At 32.4% G+C, this 22,404-nt stretch overlaps 1 protein-coding gene across 1 annotated transcript in view; it reads right to left on the minus strand.

Annotated features, from left to right (window-relative positions):
* The window catches only part of LOC134683337 (nuclear pore complex protein Nup160-like), a 252,121-nt gene that overhangs the window by 39,324 nt on the left and 190,393 nt on the right, over nt 1-22,404 (minus strand). Inside the window, exons 28-29 of the mRNA XM_063542579.1 lie at nt 9,727-9,796; nt 3,784-3,894 (exon numbers count right to left, since the gene is read on the minus strand). Coding sequence (XP_063398649.1) covers nt 3,784-3,894; nt 9,727-9,796 — 181 coding nt within the window. The remainder of the gene's footprint in view (nt 1-3,783; nt 3,895-9,726; nt 9,797-22,404) is intronic.

Raw genomic sequence — 22,404 nt, forward strand, 5'->3', positions numbered from 1 at the left:
TGTTATATGCAACCTTGTTGTAAAATGTCAGAGAGATCCACACACTTACACACAATTTATTGTCTGAAAACTACAAAAATATTAGTTTTTTGTCCCTTATTCCTAAACTGTTGGTAATATAACCATAAAAATTAACCCCAAACTTCCTTTTATGGTACTGAACTTTCTGGTAATTTCATAGAGATCCATTCACTTAAACTGAAGTTATTGTCCGAAACCCAAATGTCCTGGGACGCAGGCATTGAATCATAGCATGATACAAAGCAAAATAATGTTTGTAGTCGGCAGGCAGTGAATTATAGCATGACACAAAGCAAAACAATGTTTGTAGTCGGCAGGCAGTGAATCATAGCATGATACAAAGCAAAACAATGTTTGTAGTCGTATAAACAATGGTGCAATTTGGCAATCTAACTTGGCCTACATATTTCTGTAAAAAATAAGTGTTGTGCCAAATTCCAATCTTCTATTTCACTCATTAAACTTTTAGTCTGGCAAATATGACCAATTCTTGACTCTCCTCAAACAAGATTTCTTTATTTCTCAATACAGTAAAACCTGTATAAACCGTCCGGCTACGGGACTATGAAAAAGGGCCTGTTTGGACAGTGATCCGGTTTATTCAGGTTTCTGTTTTGACTGGAAGTTAATGACTTGCGACGTCCGAAATTTTGCATGTAAAAGTTCTCTCTGATTGTTAATTATATCTGATAAATTAAAATACTTTCACTATGTTTTTCATTGTTTGCATTTGCATCATAATGCTCACGTTGTTTAAATTGTAAAACGAGAGTTTCAATTTTCTGGCATGATCAATAATTTGAAATGTTGGAATGGGCGATTAAAAAGCTAGAATATTATCAAACGTTATTTCACCACTTTCAAACCGTTGTCGTACAGTCATTGACAGTGTACACTATCCATTGATTGTTGTCATCTGGGTGTTTTTCATTATCAAGGTCATTTGTTTAGGGGTTCACAACAGGGAACCCAGGATTTCAAAATCATGATGTGATTTTTTTTACTCCACGATTTTAATTTGTTTATCCAAGTTTGGTGTGTCTTTTCGTTTAATTGACACATTTATACTGTTTTTATAAATAATACAGCTCACTACTGAACGATTGTAGGTTCACAGTTTGACACCTGACTAATTTATAATCAAATATGTTTTGATTGCATTTCGATCGTTGAAATCAATTAGACAAACGGGTTTAGACAGGTAATAATTAATGTAATTAAGAGCATTGGGACTTCATAATTAGACCTGAATTTGGAATACACAGGGTCCGGTTTACAAAGGGTAAAGACTTTGAATGGAAAAATATGGGACTTTCATTTTCGGCCGGAATGGACAGGAAACCAGTTTATTCAGGGTCCGGTTTAATCAGGTTTGACTGTATCTCATATTTTTACTTTAGGCATTAACCATTTATCTTTGGTTTGTATGTGTTTTTCAAATGAACATGTTAAAAAGAAATATGTTTGTTGTACATACCAGAATGAAAACCTTGGTCAGATTGTTTACCATACAATCTTAGTACATACCAGGAAAAAAACCTTGGTCAGATTGTTTACCATACAATCTTAGTACATACCAGGATGAAAACCTTGGTCAGTTTACCATACAATCTTAGTACATACCAGAATGAAAACCTTGGTCAGATTGTTTACCATACAATCTTAGTACATACCAGAATGAAAACCTTGGTCAGATTGTTTACCATACAATCTTAGTACATATCAGAATGAAAACCTTGGTCGGATTGTTTTCCATACAATCTTAGTACATACCAGAATGAAAACCTTGGTTAGATTGTTTACCATACAATCTTAGTACATACCAGAAAGAAAACCTTGGTCAGATTGTTTACCATACAATCTTAGTACATACCAGAATGAAAACCTTGGTCAGATTGTTTACCATACAATCTTAGTAAATACCAGGAAGAAAACCTTGGTCAGATTGTATACCATACAATCTTAGTACATACCAGAATGAAAACCTTGGTCAGATTCTTTACCATTCAATCTGAGTACATACCAGATTGAAAACCTTGGTCAGATTGTTTACCATACAATCTTAGTACATACCAGATTGATAACCTTGGTCAGATTGTTTACCATACAATCTTAGTACATACCAGAATGAAAACCTTGGTCAGATTGTTTACCATACAATTTAGTACATACCAGAATGAAAACCTTGGTTAGATTGTTTACCATACAATTGTAGTACATACCAGAATGAAAACCTTGGTCAGATTCTTTACCATACAATCTTAGTACATACCAGAATGAAAACCTTGGTCAGATTGTTTACCATACAATCTTAGTACATACCAGAATGAAAACCTTGGTTAGATTGTTTACCATACAATCTTAGTACATACCAGAATAAAAACCTTGGTTAGATTGTTTACCATACAATCTTAGTACATACCAGGATGAAAACCTTGGTCAGATTGTTTACCATACAATCTTAGTACATACCAGGAAGAAAACCTTGGTCAGATTCTTTACCATTCAATCTTAGTACATACCAGATTGAAAACCTTGGTCAGATTGTTTATTATACAATCTTAGTACATACCAGATTGAAAACCTTGGTCAGATTGTTTACCATACAATCTTAGTACATACCAGGATGAAAACCTTGGTCAGATTCTTTACCATTCAATCTTAGTACATACCAGATTGAAAACCTTGGTTAGATTGTTTATCATACAATCTTAGTACATACCAGAATGAAAACCTTGGTCAGATTGTTTACCATACAATCTTAGTACATACCAGAATGAAACCCTTGGTCAGATTGTTTATCATACAATCTTAGTACATACCAGAATGAAAACCTTGGTCAGATTCTTTACCATAAAATCTTAGTACATACCAGAATGAAAACCTTGGTCAGATTGTTTTCCATACAATCTTAGTACATACCAGAATGAAAACCTTGGTTAGATTGTTTACCATACAATCTTAGTACATACCAGAATGAAAACCTTGGTCAGATTCTTTACCATACAATCTTAGTACATACCAGAATGAAAACCTTGGTTAGATTGTTTACCATACAATCTTAGTACATACCAGGAAGAAAACCTTGGTCAGATTGTTTACCATACAATCTTAGTACATACCAGAATGAAAACCTTGGTCAGATTGTTTACCATACAATCTTAGTACATACCAGAATGAAAACCTTGGTCAGATTGTTTACCATACAATCTTAGTACATACCAGAATGAAAACCTTGGTTAGATTGTTTACCATACAATCTTAGTACATACCAGAATGAAAACCTTGGTCAGATTGTTTACCATACAATCTTAGTACATACCAGAATGAAAACCTTGGTCAGATTGTTTACCATACAATCTTAGTACATACCAGGAAGAAAACCTTGGTCAGATTGTTTACCATACAATCTTAGTACATACCAGAATGAAAACCTTGGTCAGATTCTTTACCATACAATCTTAGTACATACCAGGATGAAAACCTTGGTCAGATTGTTTACCATACAATCTTAGTACATACCAGAATGAAACCCTTGGTCAGATTGTTTATCATACAATCTTAGTACATACCAGAATGAAAACCTTGGTCAGATTCTTTACCATACAATCTTAGTACATACCAGAATGAAAACCTTGGTCAGATTGTTTTCCATACAATCTTAGTACATACCATACAATCTTAGTACATACCAGAATGAAAACCTTGGTCAGATTGTTTTCCATACAATCTTAGTACATACCATTCAATCTTAGTACATACCAGAATGAAAACCTTGGTCAGATTCTTTTCCATACAATCTTAGTCTAGCATCCACCAACATAAACTCTTTCTCAATATCAACAAGTTCAACAATCTCCAGCTTCTTCATCACTAAAATACAACATATTACATGTTATATGTTGAATTAATAAAAACAGGGAGCAGTTTTAAAGGTATCAAGAGCTAATACATTTTGTACTAGAAATTGGAGTAGGATAAAAAGTCAAATAATAAGACAATTGTTCACTTTTGATTTCATTTGATACTATACATTTATTTCCTGTTCCTGAGGGAGATATGAAGATTCATATTTCATGAGGGCTCTGCCTGAGGTAAATATGATTTTTCGAGGGTGATAAAATCTTCTCTTGAAGCTAAGGGAAATGAATGTTTTATTCCACTGCCTATACTTCATTTACTCTCTGAATATAAGATATGACTGTACATACTTATTTTTTTCTTATCCGCTTGTTGAATTTTTTACTAAACACGACATAAACCTTGATTCACAGTGCAGATCAAAATTTAACTAATAGTCTTTTTGTTTTTTACGCTTGAATAAATTTAGGACAATTATGCTAACTATATTATGCCTCGTTCACACGGACATCTTATACAAATTGAATTTGAATCAAATTCACAAATCACATTCACACACTCTTCTTTGTTAATTTGAATTGGCTAATTTGAATTATCCAATTCGTATTAGAAATACGCTGTGTCAATGTGAATTAAATGTTAACGTCGTTTGGACAGTAAAGCGAATTTGACGGGCATTGTAATTCAAATAAGAAATGACGTTAGGACGTAAAACATTTCGAATGCAAATTAAACTAATACAAATTAGTAAATGCGAATCAAATTCGAATTACGTGTGAACTCAGCAATAGTATAATAGTCCCAGAATAACTTGAACACGGTATAATGACTTTACTGACGCTATTTGAAAAACACAGAGAAAATGTTATGTATATTAACTGCGCGTAACATCATACGATGAGGACCCGATCTACCATACCTGTCAACCTGTGATGATGAAAATGCAGGTCATGACCTGCATTGAAGAATCAAATCTCAGGTCATAACGCGTACAAACTTTTTCGAGCAGAATTTCAGTATTAATGGTACATTTTCTTAAAATGTAAATCAAAGATACCAAAAACATCAATGCATGTTCACTTGGTTAAGTCATTTTAAATTCTATTAATTATTATTTTATTGCACTTTTAAAGATTTTTTTATAAATTTGAGTGACACAGTCTTAATTTGTTTTATGGCTTTTTGAGATTATGAAACACTACAATTTATTATTCATATGTAATTTTAAAAGGTTTGACACTACTGGCTATGTAGCTTTTATACATACCATCTCTAAATTCACAAGGAAATTATACTATAATAATATATAGTAATACAGTTAAAGGAAGTATAAATGTAAAATATGATTTTCAACTATTTTTTAAAAATTGTATAAAGGTATAAAAATAATGTTAAGTTAGTTTTCAATATGTATTTGAATTTTATATTTTAATTATTAAATCTTTTTCACCCATGAAACGTAAATATAAGGAATAATTTTGAATGGTGACAAATAAGGGGAAGTAAATCTTGCTTGAAATATTTTTGTAAACAAAAAGTGCAATTTATTTACGACCTAGAGCTAAGGTAATTGGTGTTAATAAACAGTGTGTTTGACACCAAAGCTGTCAAGTGAAGCCATGCACTTAATGGGTCACTTAATTTGACAGTTTACATAGCTAGATGAACTTTTTGATCATGGAAGAATTACGAATTTGCCGGTATTTCAATTGAATATTACTTATGAAATCAATCTCAAGGCTAAGAAATACGGGTGAAATCGGGTCATTTTCGGAATTCCCGGGTTATTTTAATGATCCGGCGGGTGATCCGGGTGATCCCTCAGAATTGTGAAAAACTCGGGTCACACCCGCAGAATACGGGTCAGTTGACAGCTATGGATCTACAGAGGGGAATATGATGTTTTGTTCGGTGTCACATGGAATTGTCTCAACCAATCAAAAACTGGTAAAACTGTTAAATTTAATATACAGATTTAATAAAATGGTTTATCAAAGCCAGAGATATGACATTCACACTTGGCTGTTGTATCATTGTACTAACCTCATCATTGTATAATGTCAGTACAGGAGTTCACAAGCTGAAATGTCTAGGTTGCTTTACTAATCACAATTGAATTTTACAATGAAATAAAATTGAGAATGGAAATGGGGAATGTGTCAAAGAAACAACAACCCGACTATAGAACAGACAACAGCAGAAGGTCACCAACAGGTTTTCAATGCAGCGAGAAATTCCCACACCTGGAGGCGTCCTTCGTCTGGCCCCTAAATAAATATATTTCTAATTTATTGATTGTGAATGTCATACTAAACTCCAAATTATACACAAGAAGCTAAAATTAAAAAACCATACAAGACTAACAAAGGCCAGAGGCTCCTGACTTGGGACAGGCACAATAATGGGGCAGGTTTAAACACGTTTATGAGATCTCAACCCTCCCCTATACATGTACCTCTAGCCAATGTAGAAAAGTAAACGTATAACAATACCCACATTAAAATTCAGTTCAAGAGAAGTCTGAGTCTGATGTCAGAAGATGTTATAAAAGAAAATAAACAAAATGACAATACTGCATAAACAACAACAGACTACTAGTAGTTAACTGACATGCCAGCTCCAGACTTTAATTAAACTAATTTGAAAGATTATGTCTTCATCATATGAATATCAGGCACAATCCCTCCCGTTAGTGGTTTAATATCATACCATCATAACATATATGAGAAGAACACAACCTGTGTCATGCCAAAAACTGGTTTTTAAAAAAATGTGTTTAGTTCTGATGCAAAGACCCTATAAGTGAATCAATGTTTAAGCCAAAATATGCAATCTTTAATGACCTGACAACAGTTTCGTAACTATATCCTTTCTTAATAAGTCTATTTAAAGGTTTTGTTAGCTTCTGAGGTGAATACTGACATTTTTGTGCTTTATAAAGTAAAGACCATAAAAGATTGGATGTGAAATACCTGAACACATAAGAAGTCTGCATGTTGAGTTGTATTTACAAATGATGTTCTTGTACCGATGATAAAATTTAGTAAACGTTTTGACTAGTTTGTGATATCGAAAATCCTGGTGTAATATTTTTTCAGTAACACATAAATTTCTCTCGTTAAAATCTAAAACATTGTTATATTCACGAGCGAATCATACAAGTTGAGATATATAAACACCATATGATGGTGACAAGGGAACGTCACCATCTAAAAATGGATAATTGACGATACAAAAATGAAAAATCATCTCTTTTATCATAAATTTTAGTATTAAGCTTTCCGTTAATGATAAAGATATCAAGATTAAGGAAAGGGCAGTGGTCATTGTTAGTATTAGCTTTATTTAAAGTCAGTTCAACAGGATAAATTTCTTTAGTATACATACTGAAGTCGTCATTATTATTGAGAGCCAATATATCATCTAAATATCTAAACGTATTATTAATTTTTTTTATCAGATGTTTTTTGATGGGTCTTTCCTGATTTTTGTCTTAAATTGTAACTCATAGCAATACAAAAACAGGTCCGCAATAAGTGGTGCACAGTTAGTCGCAATTGGAATTTCAATAACCTGACGATATACAGAATCTACAAAGCGAACAAAAATGTTATCTAATAAAAAATAAAGGGCAGATATAGTATCAAAGCATGTCCAATTGACATAGTTCTTAATTTGTTTAAAGCTACTAAAAAACTAGATGTGTCAAAGCGGCACAAATGGCCCTGTCTCTAAAATATTTTTAAATTTGCACATTCAATAACACATGTGGACTCAAACCTGATGGTAGTCTCACATATCAAAAATCAGCACAAAATCTAGAGACGTGTTGAAAAAAAGTCTGTATAACTGTGATTTTTTTTTAAAAATTCCTTGCTATTGCACAATACTTAATATAATAATTTTGGATCCTGATTTGGACCAACTTGAAAACTGGGCCCATAATCAAAAATCTAAGTACATGTTTAGATTCAGCATATGAAAGAGGCCCAAGAATTCAATTTTTGTTAAAATCAAACTTAGTTTAATTTTGGACCATTTAGACCTTAATGTAGACCAATTTGAAAACGGGACAGAAAATTAAGAATCTACATACACCGTTAGATTCGGCATATCAAAGAACTCCAATAATTCAATTTTTGATGAAATCAAACAAAGTTTAATTTTGGACCCCAATTTGGACCAACTTGAAAACTGGGCAAATAATAAAAAATCTAAGTACATTTTTAGATTCAGCATATCAAAGAACTCCAAGGATTAAATTTTTCGTTAAAATCAAACTAAGTTTAATTTTGGACCCTTTGGACCTTAATGTAGACCAATTTGAAAACGGGACAGAAAATTAAGAATCTACATACACCGTTAGATTCGGCATATCAAATAACCCCAATTATTCAATTTTTGATGAAATCAAACAAAGTTTAATTTTGGACCCTTTGGGCCCTTTATTCCTAACCTGTTTGGACCAAAACTCCCAAAATCAATACCAACCTTCCTTTTATGGTCATAAACCTTGTGTTGAAATTTCATAGATTTCTATTTACTTATACTAAAGTTATGGTGTGAAAACCAAGAAAAATGCTTATTTGAGTCCCTTTTTGGCCCCTAATTCTTAAACTGTTGGGACCTAAACTCTCAAAATCCATACCAAAATTCTTTTTGTGGTCATAAACATTGTGTTTAAATTTCATTGATTTCTATTTACTTAAACTAAAGTTATTGTGCGAAAACCAAGAATAATGCTTATTTGGGCCCTTTTTTGGCCCCTAATTCCTAAACTATTGGAACCAAAACTCCCAAAATCAATCCCAACCTTTCTTTTGTGATCATAAACCTTGTGTCAAAATTTAATAGATTTCTATTAACTTAAACTAAAGTTATAGTGCGAAAACCAAGAAAATGCTTATTTGGGCCCTTTTTGGCCCCCAATTCCTAAAATGTTGGGACCAAAACTCCCAAAATCAATCCCAACCTTCCTTTTGTGGTCATAAACCTTGTGTTAAAATTTCATAGATTTCTATTCACTTTTACTAAAGTTAGAGTGCGAAAACTAAAAGTATTCGGACGACGACGACGTGATAGCAATATACGACGAATTTGTTTTCAAATTTTGCGGTTGTATAAAAATTGTATATATCAAATGACCTTATGGTATAGAATTTAACAATTGTAAATATCAAATGGACCTTATGGAATAGAATGTAACAATTGTAAATATCAATTCTAATGCAACAACGTTTGTAACGTTCGTTTGATTGGATGACGTCACTTTCTTACATGGCATCAATTGACAATTGATGTTATTGGACGTATGCGCAAGCGCAGACGGCATTTGACAGATTTTAAATACATGTTTTAACGTTGTTTTCTGTCAGTTTCATTAAAATGGAGATAGCAATATTGTATTTTAAGCTCCGACGGCATCAATTTGGGATTTGATGGTCGAAAATACCCGTTTACTGTCTCCGCTAATGGGTTGCCAGTAAACTTAATTTGCGACCATCAAATCCCCAATTGATGCCGTCGGAGCTTAAAATACAATACAGTTATCTCCTAAATGGACCTTATTGAATAGAATGTAACAATTGTAAATATCAAATGGACCTTATGGAATAGAATTTAACAATTTTAAGTAACAAAGTTGGACCAATGCTTTCTATCTTGAAGCTACATGTAAGAGAGAAATGCTTGTGAAAGGATAGACTGATTGAGTGATTGGTTTTCAATGCCATTTTCAGCACAATTTCCTATTTTGATGCAGTCAGTTCTTATTGGTGGAGGAAGACAGAGTTACTAGAGTTACTGTATTTATATTGATGAACTAGTACTACAACTACAACTTACTAATTTCTTGCTTCTCAATCCCATCGTATAAACGCTTTGGTGAATATACAGTGTAATCGCCATGGAATACCTGTAAACAGCAAAAGTATAATATACAGTGTTTTCACCATGGAAAACCTGTAAACAGGAAAAGGATAATATACAGTGTAATTATTATTCTATTCTATTCTATTCTATATAGTGTATTCGCCATGGAACCCTGTAAACAGCAATAGGATAATATATACTGTATTCTCCATGGAAACCTGTAAACAGCAATAGGATAATATACACCTGTATTCTCCATGGAAACCTGTAAACAGCAATAGGATAATATACACTGTATTCTCCATGGAAACCTGTAAACAGCAATAGGATAATATACACTGTATTCTCCATGGAAAACCTGTAAACAGCAAATTTTAATGTACAGTGTATTCTCCATGGAAAACCTGTAAACAGCAAAAGGATAATATACAGAAGATAAATCAGTAACTGCTAGAAATCTTGAATGGTACCGTGTGTTTTTTATCTATATTAGGCCCATCTGATGAGCTAATATAACAAAGTAGATATTGTCTGATTGCAGACAACTAGAGACCAAATGACACAGAAATTAGCAACTACAGGTCATCGCACACATTCCTCAATGGAGCACTAACAAAGATCTTGCATTGATACATATGAAGGATTTACATAGATAAAATTGTTTTGTGATTTTAAGCATGCATAAGTTGCATAACATTTGGTAATGTTGGTTGAGGCAAACTAAAGTTAGAGAATGGAAAAAAAAACAGATTTAGCAATTTTCCATTTATAAAGGGGCATAACTCATGGTGCATAAAGTGATGCCACCTTATTTAGAACTTGAGCTGTCTTTTATGTTAATAAGCATTGTGTATAAGTTCCATGACATTTGGTTGTGGTTGATATGTTCTAAAGTTAAAAGGATGAATACAGATTTTGATTAAGTCTGTCAGTATAAATGAAAAAAAGGATAAAATTTGAGTAATCTTTCTTTGTGTTCGTACATTTTTTTGTAGGTGCTCATACCGGTGGAGGATTATACACAGTAGAAGTGAATACAAAATGGCGTTGACTTTAATTCAACAGACGCATGTCTGATTTCTAAAATTAAATGAATTTCAAGATAAAAGATGTTTTTTTAAGAGTTCATTACAGTTCTCATATTTTGGTTAATTACAATTTTGTCATGGAACTAGGGTAAATGTTGCAAAATGTGCTCATATGATAAATTGATTAAAAATGAAAGGCCATTTGACCAAATTTCTGTTTACAAATATTAATTAATTTTGGGGATTGTTATGACCCATCAAGTAATCCGATTACTTGGAACAACAAAATATGACACCTGTTGTGACTGTTGATTAGCGTAGGGTCATAAACTTGTCATAATATGTCCCCAGGTATAATAATAGATTTGATTTAAATTGATCATAAAAAATTCAAAATTGTTAACCTTGAATTTTTTTGGGTAAATTTGTGAAAATCAGGATTTGACTTGTTTTACAATCCAGATACCGGGATAAGGGTTGAGGGATGAAAATCGGGATGATACCGCGAAAATCAGGATAGTTGGCAGATCTGATAATCTGTTGATAATTCAATCTCATGTAAATTAGTATCATGATTATATCTGTGCGACAATAAAATGTTTACTTTTCAATTTTCTTCAGTGGAGATATTGGTTTTGGAAATCATGTGAAAATAGATTTACAGCATAGCAGATACCTTATAATAATTGAGGCAAAATTTGGTTTGATACTGGCCTCATAGTTTAATTGAAAGAAGAAGGCTTTTGTGAAGTTTACATAAATTACCTATAAATTCTTTGAAACTGTAGACCAGATGCTCCGCAGGGCCCAGCTTTATACGACAACAGATGTTGAACCCTGAACAGTTGGAGCAAGTATGGACACAACATTCAAGCTTGATACAGAAATGAATTTGGATTTTGATTTAATAGTTGACACAGCATAGGTTTCTGACACAGAATAAATGTGGTCTTTAGAACTTATAAAAAATTATTATGGATAATTTCAACAAATTTTTTGAAACCAATTTAGTTTTGAAAGCCTTTATACATTATTATTAAAAATTTCATTATTGACAGCCTGAGTTTCCGGTTAATTTTAATATGTTTTAGCAATAGTATTTGAACTCTTTCATTAATACATGTTGTACTACATTTTTAAGTTTTTAAGTCATTAAGTTTGTTACCAGTTTTGTTGAAGAATGGCAAATGTTTGGTACTGGTTAGAACTATGAAAGTAATACAGGTAAATTTAAAGAATTTAGACTTCAACATTATTTATAAAAAAATGATTTTCCAAAATGTCAAGGTCAAAGTGAACCTTGTAGACTCTAAACACCCTTGTGAAATCTTTAGAAGCAACAGTCTTCTATGGTGAGAAAAAATGCCATACTTTGCAATGATCTTGTTATTATATGGATTATATTTTTTTTTCAGTTTGTGAGTGAATTTATATCCTTGTTTTCAAAATTCCAATAGGGAACATACTATATATAATCGTATAAATAAACCAATTTTTCAAGACGTTTCGGCCATTGGCCTTCTTCTATAAGTTATATGGTTCGCTACTGACCCCCTCCGGATCCATAGAGGGTTAGTAAAATCCATAGGGGGTGAGGCCAGAGGTCGAGTCCCCTATGAATTTTTTTCACCCTCTATGGATCCGTAGGGGGTCAGTAGTTAACCGCATAACAAATTTATCGGACGCTGGAATTTTTCTTCGGCGTTTTGTTGAAAAATAAACAATGAAACACATGAACACTAACGCGTCATGAACCCCATATGAAACTTACTTAAACCCCATACAGTCTCTTAGGGGGTCACAACGTGACGGCATTTAACCAATCACAATGGGATAATTCATCTGTGGTCCGATAAAGTTATTTATTTTTCCTCTCACCTAAATGGCTGACATTACATTTGTATTTTCTTTTTAATCATTGAAAAGATGTTATAGATGAATGTCCTATAATTATATAAATTTACTGTGAATACAATTTCTATTATATTTCTTATCAAATGTAGGTATTATATCATCATCCTTTTACAGCAGGTTATTAGCAGCAACAGAAAAATGAAGGATATAAATGGCTGTAAATACATACATTTTAGGATAATTACATGAAGTAAACACATTTATTTCTAAAAAAAAAACAGTTGTTGGCATGACACGGGTTATGCTCTTCTCATATATTTTATGATAGTATGATACTAAACCCCTAACGGGAGGGATTGTACCTGATATTCATATGATGAAGACATAATCTTTCAATCAGTTTATTTGAGGTCTGGAGCTGGCATGTCAGTTAACTGCTAGTAGTCTGTTGTTATTTATGTATTATTGTCATTTTATTTATTTTCTTTTGTTACATCTTTTGACATCGGACTCGGACTTCTCTTGAACTGAATTTAAATGTGGGTATTGTTATTCTTTTACTTTTCTACATTGGCTAGAGGTATAGGGGGAGGGTTGAGATCTCATAAACATGTTTAACCCCGCCGCAATTTTGCGCCTGTCCCAAGTCAGGAGCCTCTGGCCTTTGTTAGTCTTGTATGATTTTAAATTTTAGTTTCTTGTGTATAATTCGGAGTTTAGTATGACGTTCATTATCACTGTACTATTATGCATATTTTAGGGGCCAGCTGAAGGACACCTACGGGTGCGGAAATTCTCGCTGCATTGAAGACCCATTGGTTGCCTTAGGGTGTTGTTTGCTCTATGGTCAGGTGGTTGTCGCTTTGACAAATTCACCATTTCCTTTCTCAATTTTATTTGAGAAAAAAAAATTGAGACATAATTTGAGACTTTTTAATCTTATAATGGTGTTTTGCTGGCATAAACATTTCTTTTTTTGGACAATAGTTTTAGTAGATTTTAGTTTGCCTCAAGTTGAAACGCTTTCTGATGACCAGACAATAGATTTCTGATGACCAGACAATAGATTTCTGATGACCAGACAATAGATTTCTGATGACCAGACAATAGATTTCTGATGACCAGACAAATGATTTCTGATGACCAGACAAAAGATTTCTGATGACCAGACAATAGATTTAATATGGCTGTAGAAATGGTCTTCATTTTAATGGTCAATTCAAAATGAAGAATTTTTTATGGAAAAGGTATGTTCAAAAGATCAAAGACTATCATTTGTCGATCTTTGGGATGATTTCTGTCGACCAGGCATGGGTGTCAACCTCATTAAAACATTGTTTGACAAAAATGACCCATCCAGAGTACATGTCAATCCAGAAGGGGCAAAACAACTTGTTTCTCATGTCAAGAACTTTATGAGCATAGACAGATTAGGCGAATACGAAATACCCAGTGGTAAAAAGAGAACTGGAAGTTCAGCTTCAACACCAGGATCAGCCGAGAAACAGCAATCAAAAAGACAAAACTATTCTTTGGAGGAAACTGTTTCTAAGTAGATTATCCCAGCACATTTCTAACGAGCTTAAGAAGAACTTTGTGTAAAAATGTGTATATATACATTATTACCTTTTTTTTTATTATCATATTACGGAAAACTTAAAAAAAATTCAAGCTATTATTGTGTATGCAAAATCTTGCAAATATTTATTGTAAATATTTTGGAAAATTATTGAACTGTATTATATAAAAAAGAAGATGTGGTATGATTGCCAATGAGACAACTATCCACACTACTTTATGTTAGTGATACAAATATGTGTATTTGTTGGTAAAATAAGTAGGCAAATAATAATTATATATGAAATATATGGTATGGGAGATAACTCTAAAAAATGCATTGTAAATGTACCTGCAAATTCATTTGTTGTAAATACATTGAATATAGGTTCGACTTTTATTATGTTGTATTACATAAATGAAATCGTTGAACTGTATAGCAAACTAAATATTCAGAATTTTGAAGACAATAATATACATATTTATTTTTTCCCATAAAGTATGTCTATTCAATTAGTTTCATTAAACGCAAATGGTATGGGAGATAAGTCAAAACGAAATGCATTATTTCAATGGTGTGAGAAAAAGAATTTTGATTTTATATGTTTTCAGGAAACTCATTGTACAAAATTTGTAGAAAATGAATGGAAAAAAGAATGGGAGGGTTAACCGTTTTTGGTGTAAAGGGACTTCCGTTTCCAAAGGGGTATCAGTTTTAGTGAAACCAAATTTAGAATAAACATCACTGAAAAATATAAAGATGCAGAGGGAAGGAAATTAATAGTTGGTCTCAAACTAGACTCAAACGAAACTGATAGAATTTTTAATCTCTATGCCCCTAATAATTGTATAGAAAGAAAATATTTCTTTTAATAACTTAAAAAGAAAAAAAGAAAACGATATTGTGAATTAGGTTATAGGAGATTTTAATTGTTGTCTAAATAGGAAATAAGATAGAAGACATTTGCCTGTTCCGGACCATATGAGTATCTGGACCATACGTGTATGGTCATGACCATATGGGTATATACTTATATGGTCCGACCATACGTATATGGTCAGACTGTACGCGTATGGTCGGGATAATCAACACGAATACTTTTAAACTCTTCATTAGATGTGACCCTTCCGGTTGTTACGTCACTAAAATGTCATTTTATTATATATCAAAAAAACTTATAAAAAAACAGTTTCACACAGTTAATATTACTTACTATTTGTAAGTACAATTATAAGATGTCAAAATTAAATGAACATATTGTAAAAAGAATGTTATTGTTTAAAGTAGGTGACATCACCAGCAAGGATCTTGGTAATTTTTTTTTTTAAAGATAATGATATTTTTTAAGACATTTTTGGTAAGTAAAATATTAAAAGCGTATGTTTCTTTATTTTTTCCTATTCTTTTTTTCTATACTTCTATTTTAATCTTTATTATAAGACCGGTAAAATAGCATTTAAGAGCCATGAAATAGATACTGCCTTTATTTAATTTGATCTGTGATATTCATTTTACGATATTGGAGAACTAGAGTTTCTTAAAAACACAGTAGACACATCGGAATTGTCCGAGTCTATATCACTGCACGCAGCCAAAACAAGCAATCACAGAAAAGCTACATGTATGGTACCGTGTGAATGTCATTCTAAAAATACAAAAGCATACACGAATACTCATGATACAATTAGCGATGAAAACTAAGATCAACTGACTGTGGCATCAATATTTAATGTTTATGTAGCTTTTGAAATGTAAAACTAATACGTATAATTTCTATTGTATATTTGAAAAAAATACCTATATGGTCCAAATACTCATATGGTCCGGCCCATTAATAACCATACGAGTATAATACTCATATGGTCGGACCATATGAGTATACGCATATGGTCATGACCATACGCGTATGGTCCAAATACTCATATGGTCCGGAACATGCCCAAGCGTGAAGATGTGGGAAATTATAAACTAAAAAAAATCATTGAAAAAAAATGATCTGATGGACATTTGGTGTCTCAGATATCCAAACAAAACACTATACACATTTTCAAGGGATCAGTCATACTCGAGAATAGATTATATATTCACTAGTGAGAATATCGATTGTAGATTAAACAATGCAAAAATTGTTTATTTCCCCTTAAGTGATCACGACGGCGTAACAATTACTATGAACATCGTCCAACCAGAAAGAGGCCAGGGTTATTGAAAAATGAACAATAGTATAATTAAAACTGACCTATTAAAAAATACTTTCGAAACATTCTGGAAAGCTTGGAAATTTAAGATTAATAAGTTTAAAGATAACTAGAGGCTCAAAAGTGTTTTGGTGATGGTGATGTGTTTGTACACCATACTTTACTGAACATTCTTGCTGCTTACAATTATCTCTATCTATAATGAACTTGGTCCAGTAGTTTTATTGGAAAATGTAGTAAAAATTTGCAAATTCTATGAAAATTGTTAAAAATTGACTATAAGGGACAATAACTCCTTAGGGGGTCAATTGACCATTTCAGTCGTGTTGACTTAATTGTAAATTTTACTTTGCTGAACATTATTGCTGTTTACAGTTTATCTCCATCTATAATAATATTCAATATAATAACCAAAATCTGCAAAATTTCCTTAAAATTACCAATTCAGGGGCAGCAACCCAACAACAGGTTGTCCGATTCATCTGAAAATTTCAGGGCAGATAGATCTTGACCTGATGAACAATTTTACCCCCTGTCAGATTTGCTTTAAATGCTTTGGTTTTTGAGTTATAAGCCAAAAACTGCATTTAACCCCTATGTTCTATTTTTAGCTGTGGCAGCCATCCTGGTTGGATGGCAGGGTCAACTGACACATTTTTTAAACTAGATACCCCAAAGTAATTGTGGCCAAGTTTGGTTTAATTTGGCACTGCAGTTTCAGAGAAGAAGATTTTTGTAAAAGATTACTAAGATTTACGAAAAATTGTAAAAAATTAACTATAGAGGGCAATATCTCCTAAAGGGGTCAACTGACCATTTCGGTAATGTTGACTTATTTGAAAATCTTTCTTTGCTGAACATTAATGCTGTTTACAGTTTATATCTATCTATAATAATATTCAAGATAATAACCAAAAACAGTAAAATGTCCTTAAAATTACCAATTCAGGGGCAGCAACCCAACAACAGGTTGTCCAATTCATCTGATAATTTCAGGGCAGATAGATCTTGACCTTAAAATCAATTTTACCCAGTGTCAGATTTGCTCTAAATGCTTTGGTTTTTGAATTGTAAGCCAAAAACTGTATTTTACCCCTATGTTCTATTTTTAGCTGTGGCGGCCATCTTGGTTGGAAGACCGGGTCATATGAAAGGCATAAAACATTCGGAATTGATAAAAACAGTTATGAAAACTTAAAGTTATTTACAAAAATGAAAATATTGTCCACATAACTTCTTCAGTTTGAACGTGCGGAACCACTTTGTCTAATCTTTCAACAGGAGTGTCATTTTCTGTCAATTCTAACGGTTCTTTGCCGGTTTCAGATCAACAGATTCACCAGTCCATTCTGGTATACGTTTTTACATTGTAAATATATACATTGTCACCAACACAAAAGTTTTGATATACGAGTTTACTGCTAGTCTTTTGTCACATCTCAGAGTCATCTCAAATTTCTAGTCATCGAAATTGTTCTCGAGCGCCTTCTCCAATGTTCTTCAATTCAATACTCTCGCGTATAAATGTTATAACATCCATGTTTGGTAAAAGCGTATCCAAGAAACAAAGAAACAAATAGGCTGACACAAAAGTTCACAAATATTTACAGCAAGTTACTTCACTACATTATGGAATATACAAAGTCATTCTATTTTCTATCTCTCGACTAATTGGAACACAACTGCTCCGCTAGTTTCAATTGAATAAATCCCAAAAATGTTTATGCTTTTCAAACACGCCATGTCTTTGCTAATTCGTCCAGATTTCGCACACATCATAACTCCGGTTACTGATATAGTTAACCAGGGGTACCTCCACCAGATATAAAGGGGCTTTCTTGTGTGTGCTTGTGTGTTGGCACTATCTGTCATTAGCCGGGAACGAGAACAGCATCTTGCCCGTTAATATAGGGAACTAGCTATACATGTAGTATATATATATCACCATAAAGTCAAAGAGTTAATGTTCACATGTTTAATTGTTTTTATAAAAGTAAAATTGAGAATGGAAATGGGGAATGTGTCAAGAGACAACAACCCGACCAAATAAAAAACAACAGCAGAAGGTCACCAACAGGTCTTCAATGTAGCGAGAAATTCCCACACCCGGAGGCGTACTTCAGCTGGCCCCTAAACAAATATATTCTAGTTCAGTGATAATGAACACCATACTAATACATGTATATATAATATATATTTGATGGTTCACAATTATAACTTCCAATATTAAATTCCACTCTAAAAACAATGTGTTACTTCAAGCTAATATAACTGACCAATACCTAAAGTTTCTCACAAGATCGAGCTATAAACATGTTCTTAATTTATGTAAGGCATTGATTAATGGTCTTAGATTATTTGGATAAACTTATAAATGCTATTGCAGTTCAACTGTGCAACTAATGTATCGTATAAAGTGTCACATTAAACAAGATGAAAGATCATTAAACTGGTTAAGAACTGACCATCAAATCTTAGATGTTATTGATTACGCCACAGAAACATTGGAAGAAAAATTTTAAAAAAAATGTGTGGCACTTATACACTTCCGTAGTGCTCACCCATTACAATAAGAATTGAAAAATACCAGATACTCGTTATGTTCAGCTGATAGAGTTAAGGATGAGCGTCATTTTTCAATCGAATGCTCTCTTCATAATAATTTGAGGGAGGAACTCAGCACATTTCTAGCACATCTCGATGTTAATACAAGAAAACTTTACTATTATGTAAAGTCTACTGACGATTGTATTGTTAAACAAATTATAGTTCTTTTGAATTATGTAGTACATGTCTTGATACTGACTGTTATTTGATATATATAGTTGGTTTTTTCTATTTTGTTTAGGATCCGATTTTGACTGAGGCTTATGGTGCTATAAAGATAATTATCATATTATTGTTGTAAAGTCTTTATGTTGATTCAATCATTATACAACCGCTTCAGAAAAGTATACTGTTTTACCTCTGTCTGTCCGTCCTTCTAACCGTCCATCCGTCAGTTCATCCCTCCGTCCCAGGAATATTTTCGTTGCATTTTTTTCATGAAATACATTTACAAGGATTTCTGAAAGATTTATTGAAGCCGGCTATATCGTGTGATAAGTTTTCAGATTCATTACTCAACCACTTTCTGTTTACCAAACACTTTCCACATGAAAGTAGAATTAAAAAAAATCGTCATAGTTTTCTGAGGAACTACAATACAATGATTTCTAAAATTTGGTTTCAAGGTTTATATTAGTCAGCTATACTGTGTGATGCTTTTTCAGATTAACAACTCAAAAACGAAATATTTTGGAGGGGTATCATCAGTAGTTCGCACCATCACTGGTTGTTTATAGACCCGTTTATTTGGAAAAATGAAATATTCTGTTATGTTTTATTCTTTATACAGATTTAGAATTGAGTATAGAATGTATTCAAACTACCTAAGCCTTATGATATATATACAGAGTTAAACTACCTAAGCCTAATGATATATATACACTAAGCCTAATGATATATATACAGAGTTATTTCTTTAAAAACATGTTATTATATCTAAACGTGATAATACAGACAGACAGTTTTTTTATCCTGTTACCCTTATGCTTGACTTGATAAGTGTTGGACTTATGGGTTGTCTGAGTATTGGGCTCTCGGATCAATGGATTGTCGGACTATTGGGTTGTTGGACTAATGGGTTGTCGGACCAATGGGATGTCAGACTAATGGACTGTTGGACCAATGGGCTGTCGGACTAATGGGCTGTCGGACCAATGGGCTGTCAGGCGTATGGGCTATATAACCAATGGGCTGTCAGCCTAATGGGCTATATAACCAATGGGCTGTCAGACCAATAAGCTGTCGGACTAATGGGCTGTCGGAATAATGGTGTGTAAACGTCTCATTAACAATCATACCACATCTTTTTTTTTTTTACATTAACTCATTAACAGAAAAGATAAAAAAAAATCTACATGAAAGTCAAAAAATATAATATTGTATGTATGACAAAAAGAGGGCCCCAGAAACAGTTCTCCTAAGATCAAATGGTCACTTTTAGAAATTTCTTTAGTAAACCAGGCCATGTAAGGCAAATTATACAGTTAAGAGTGACACCAACAAACTTCAAACTTGATCTCTGTGTGTATAAATGTTTCACAAGTTTTAATTGAGGCAAACTAAAATTATAAAATGGAAACCAACTTTGTGACGATTGCAATTAAATAGTTGACACAACATAGTTTTCTGACACAGAATGAATGTGGTCTAAGAACTTAATAAACAGCTGCGCCATGAGCGCATGATACGCCGACGTGTGTGGAAGTTTTATGCAACAATCATAAATAGTTTCTGAGAAAGTTTTAAGCAATAACCATATATTGTTTTTGAGATACGGTGGGACATGTGAAACCCCCAACCCCGTTTTTTCTTTTTTTTTAAACTAAATACCACTAAAATAAAATTTTGAAAAACCAAAAAGTATACAGATCTTCAGATTTATATAACAAAGAAGTGTGTAAAGTTTTAAGCAATAATCATAAATTGTTTTTGAGATATAGCACAACATGTAATAAAAACCTTCCCCTTTTTTACAAAATACTCAATAACTCAAAAATGAAATTTTGAATCATCACCAAAAAGTATACAGATCTTAAGATTAATATAACAAAGACATGTGTAAAGTTTTGAGCAATAATCATAAATTGTTTTTGAGATATGGTGCGACATGTAAAAAAAAACCTCCCCCTTTTTTACAAAATACTCAATAACTCAAAAATAAAATTTTAAATCATCACCAAAAAGTACTAAGAAGTGTTTAAAGTTTTAAGCCATAATCATAAATTGTTTTTGAAATATGGTGCGACATGTAAAAAAAAACCTCACCCTTTTTTTTACAAAATACTCAATAACTCAAAAATGAAATTTTGAATCATCACCAAAAAGTATACAGATCTTAAGATTAATATAACAAAGACATGTGTAAAGTTTTAAGCAATAATCATAAATTGTTTTTGAGATATGGTGCGACATGTAAAAAAAAAACCTCCCCGTTTTTTACAAAATACTCAATATCTCAAAAATAAAATTTTGAATCATCACCAAAAAGTATACAGATATTTAGATTAATATAACTAAGAAGTGTTTAAAGTTTTAAGCCATACTCATAAATTGTTTTTGAGATATGGTGCGACATGTAAAAAAAAACCTCCCCGTTTTTTACAAAATACTCAATAATAACTCAAAAATAAAATTTTGAATCATCACCAAAAAGTATACAGATATTTAGATTAATATAACTAAGAAGTGTTTAAAGTTTTAAGCCATAATCAAGAATCGTTTTTGAGATACGGTTCGACATGTGAAAAAAAAACACACCCCTGTTTTAGTTACAAAGTGCCGTAACTCAAAAAGTTCTAATTTTATTTTCACCAAAAAGTATACAGATCATTTGACTATCATAAGAAACAATTTCATGAAATTTGGATAAGTCGTTCTCAAGTTACGGTGCGACATGTTTACGCCGGACAGACAGACGGACAGATAGATGGACGGACGGACACCAGACATTTGTATAAAATTTTGACGGGCGTATAAAACTTGGACATTTACATATTATGGTCCAATATCCAAAATCTAAATACATGGCTAGATTCAGCATATTAAAGAACCCCAAGAATTCATTTTTTGTTAAAATCAAAGTAATTTTAATTTTGGACCCTTTGGACCTTAATGTAGACCAATTTGAAACGGGACCAAAAATTAAGAATCTACATTCTGCATATCAAAGAACCCCAATTATTCAATTTCTGATGAAATCAAACAAAGTTTTAATTTTGACCATTTGGTTCCCTAATTACTAAACTGTTGGGACCAAAACTTCCAAAGTCAATCTCAATCTTCTTTTTATGGTCATAAACCTTGTGTTTAAATTTCATAGATTTCTATTTACTTATACTAAAGATATGATGCGAAAACCAAGAAAAGTGCCTAATAAGGCCCCCTTTTGGCCCCTAATTCTTAAACT

The sequence above is a fragment of the Mytilus trossulus genome, chromosome 9 (assembly GCF_036588685.1).
Source record: "Mytilus trossulus isolate FHL-02 chromosome 9, PNRI_Mtr1.1.1.hap1, whole genome shotgun sequence".
NCBI lineage: Eukaryota > Metazoa > Mollusca > Bivalvia > Mytilida > Mytilidae > Mytilus > Mytilus trossulus.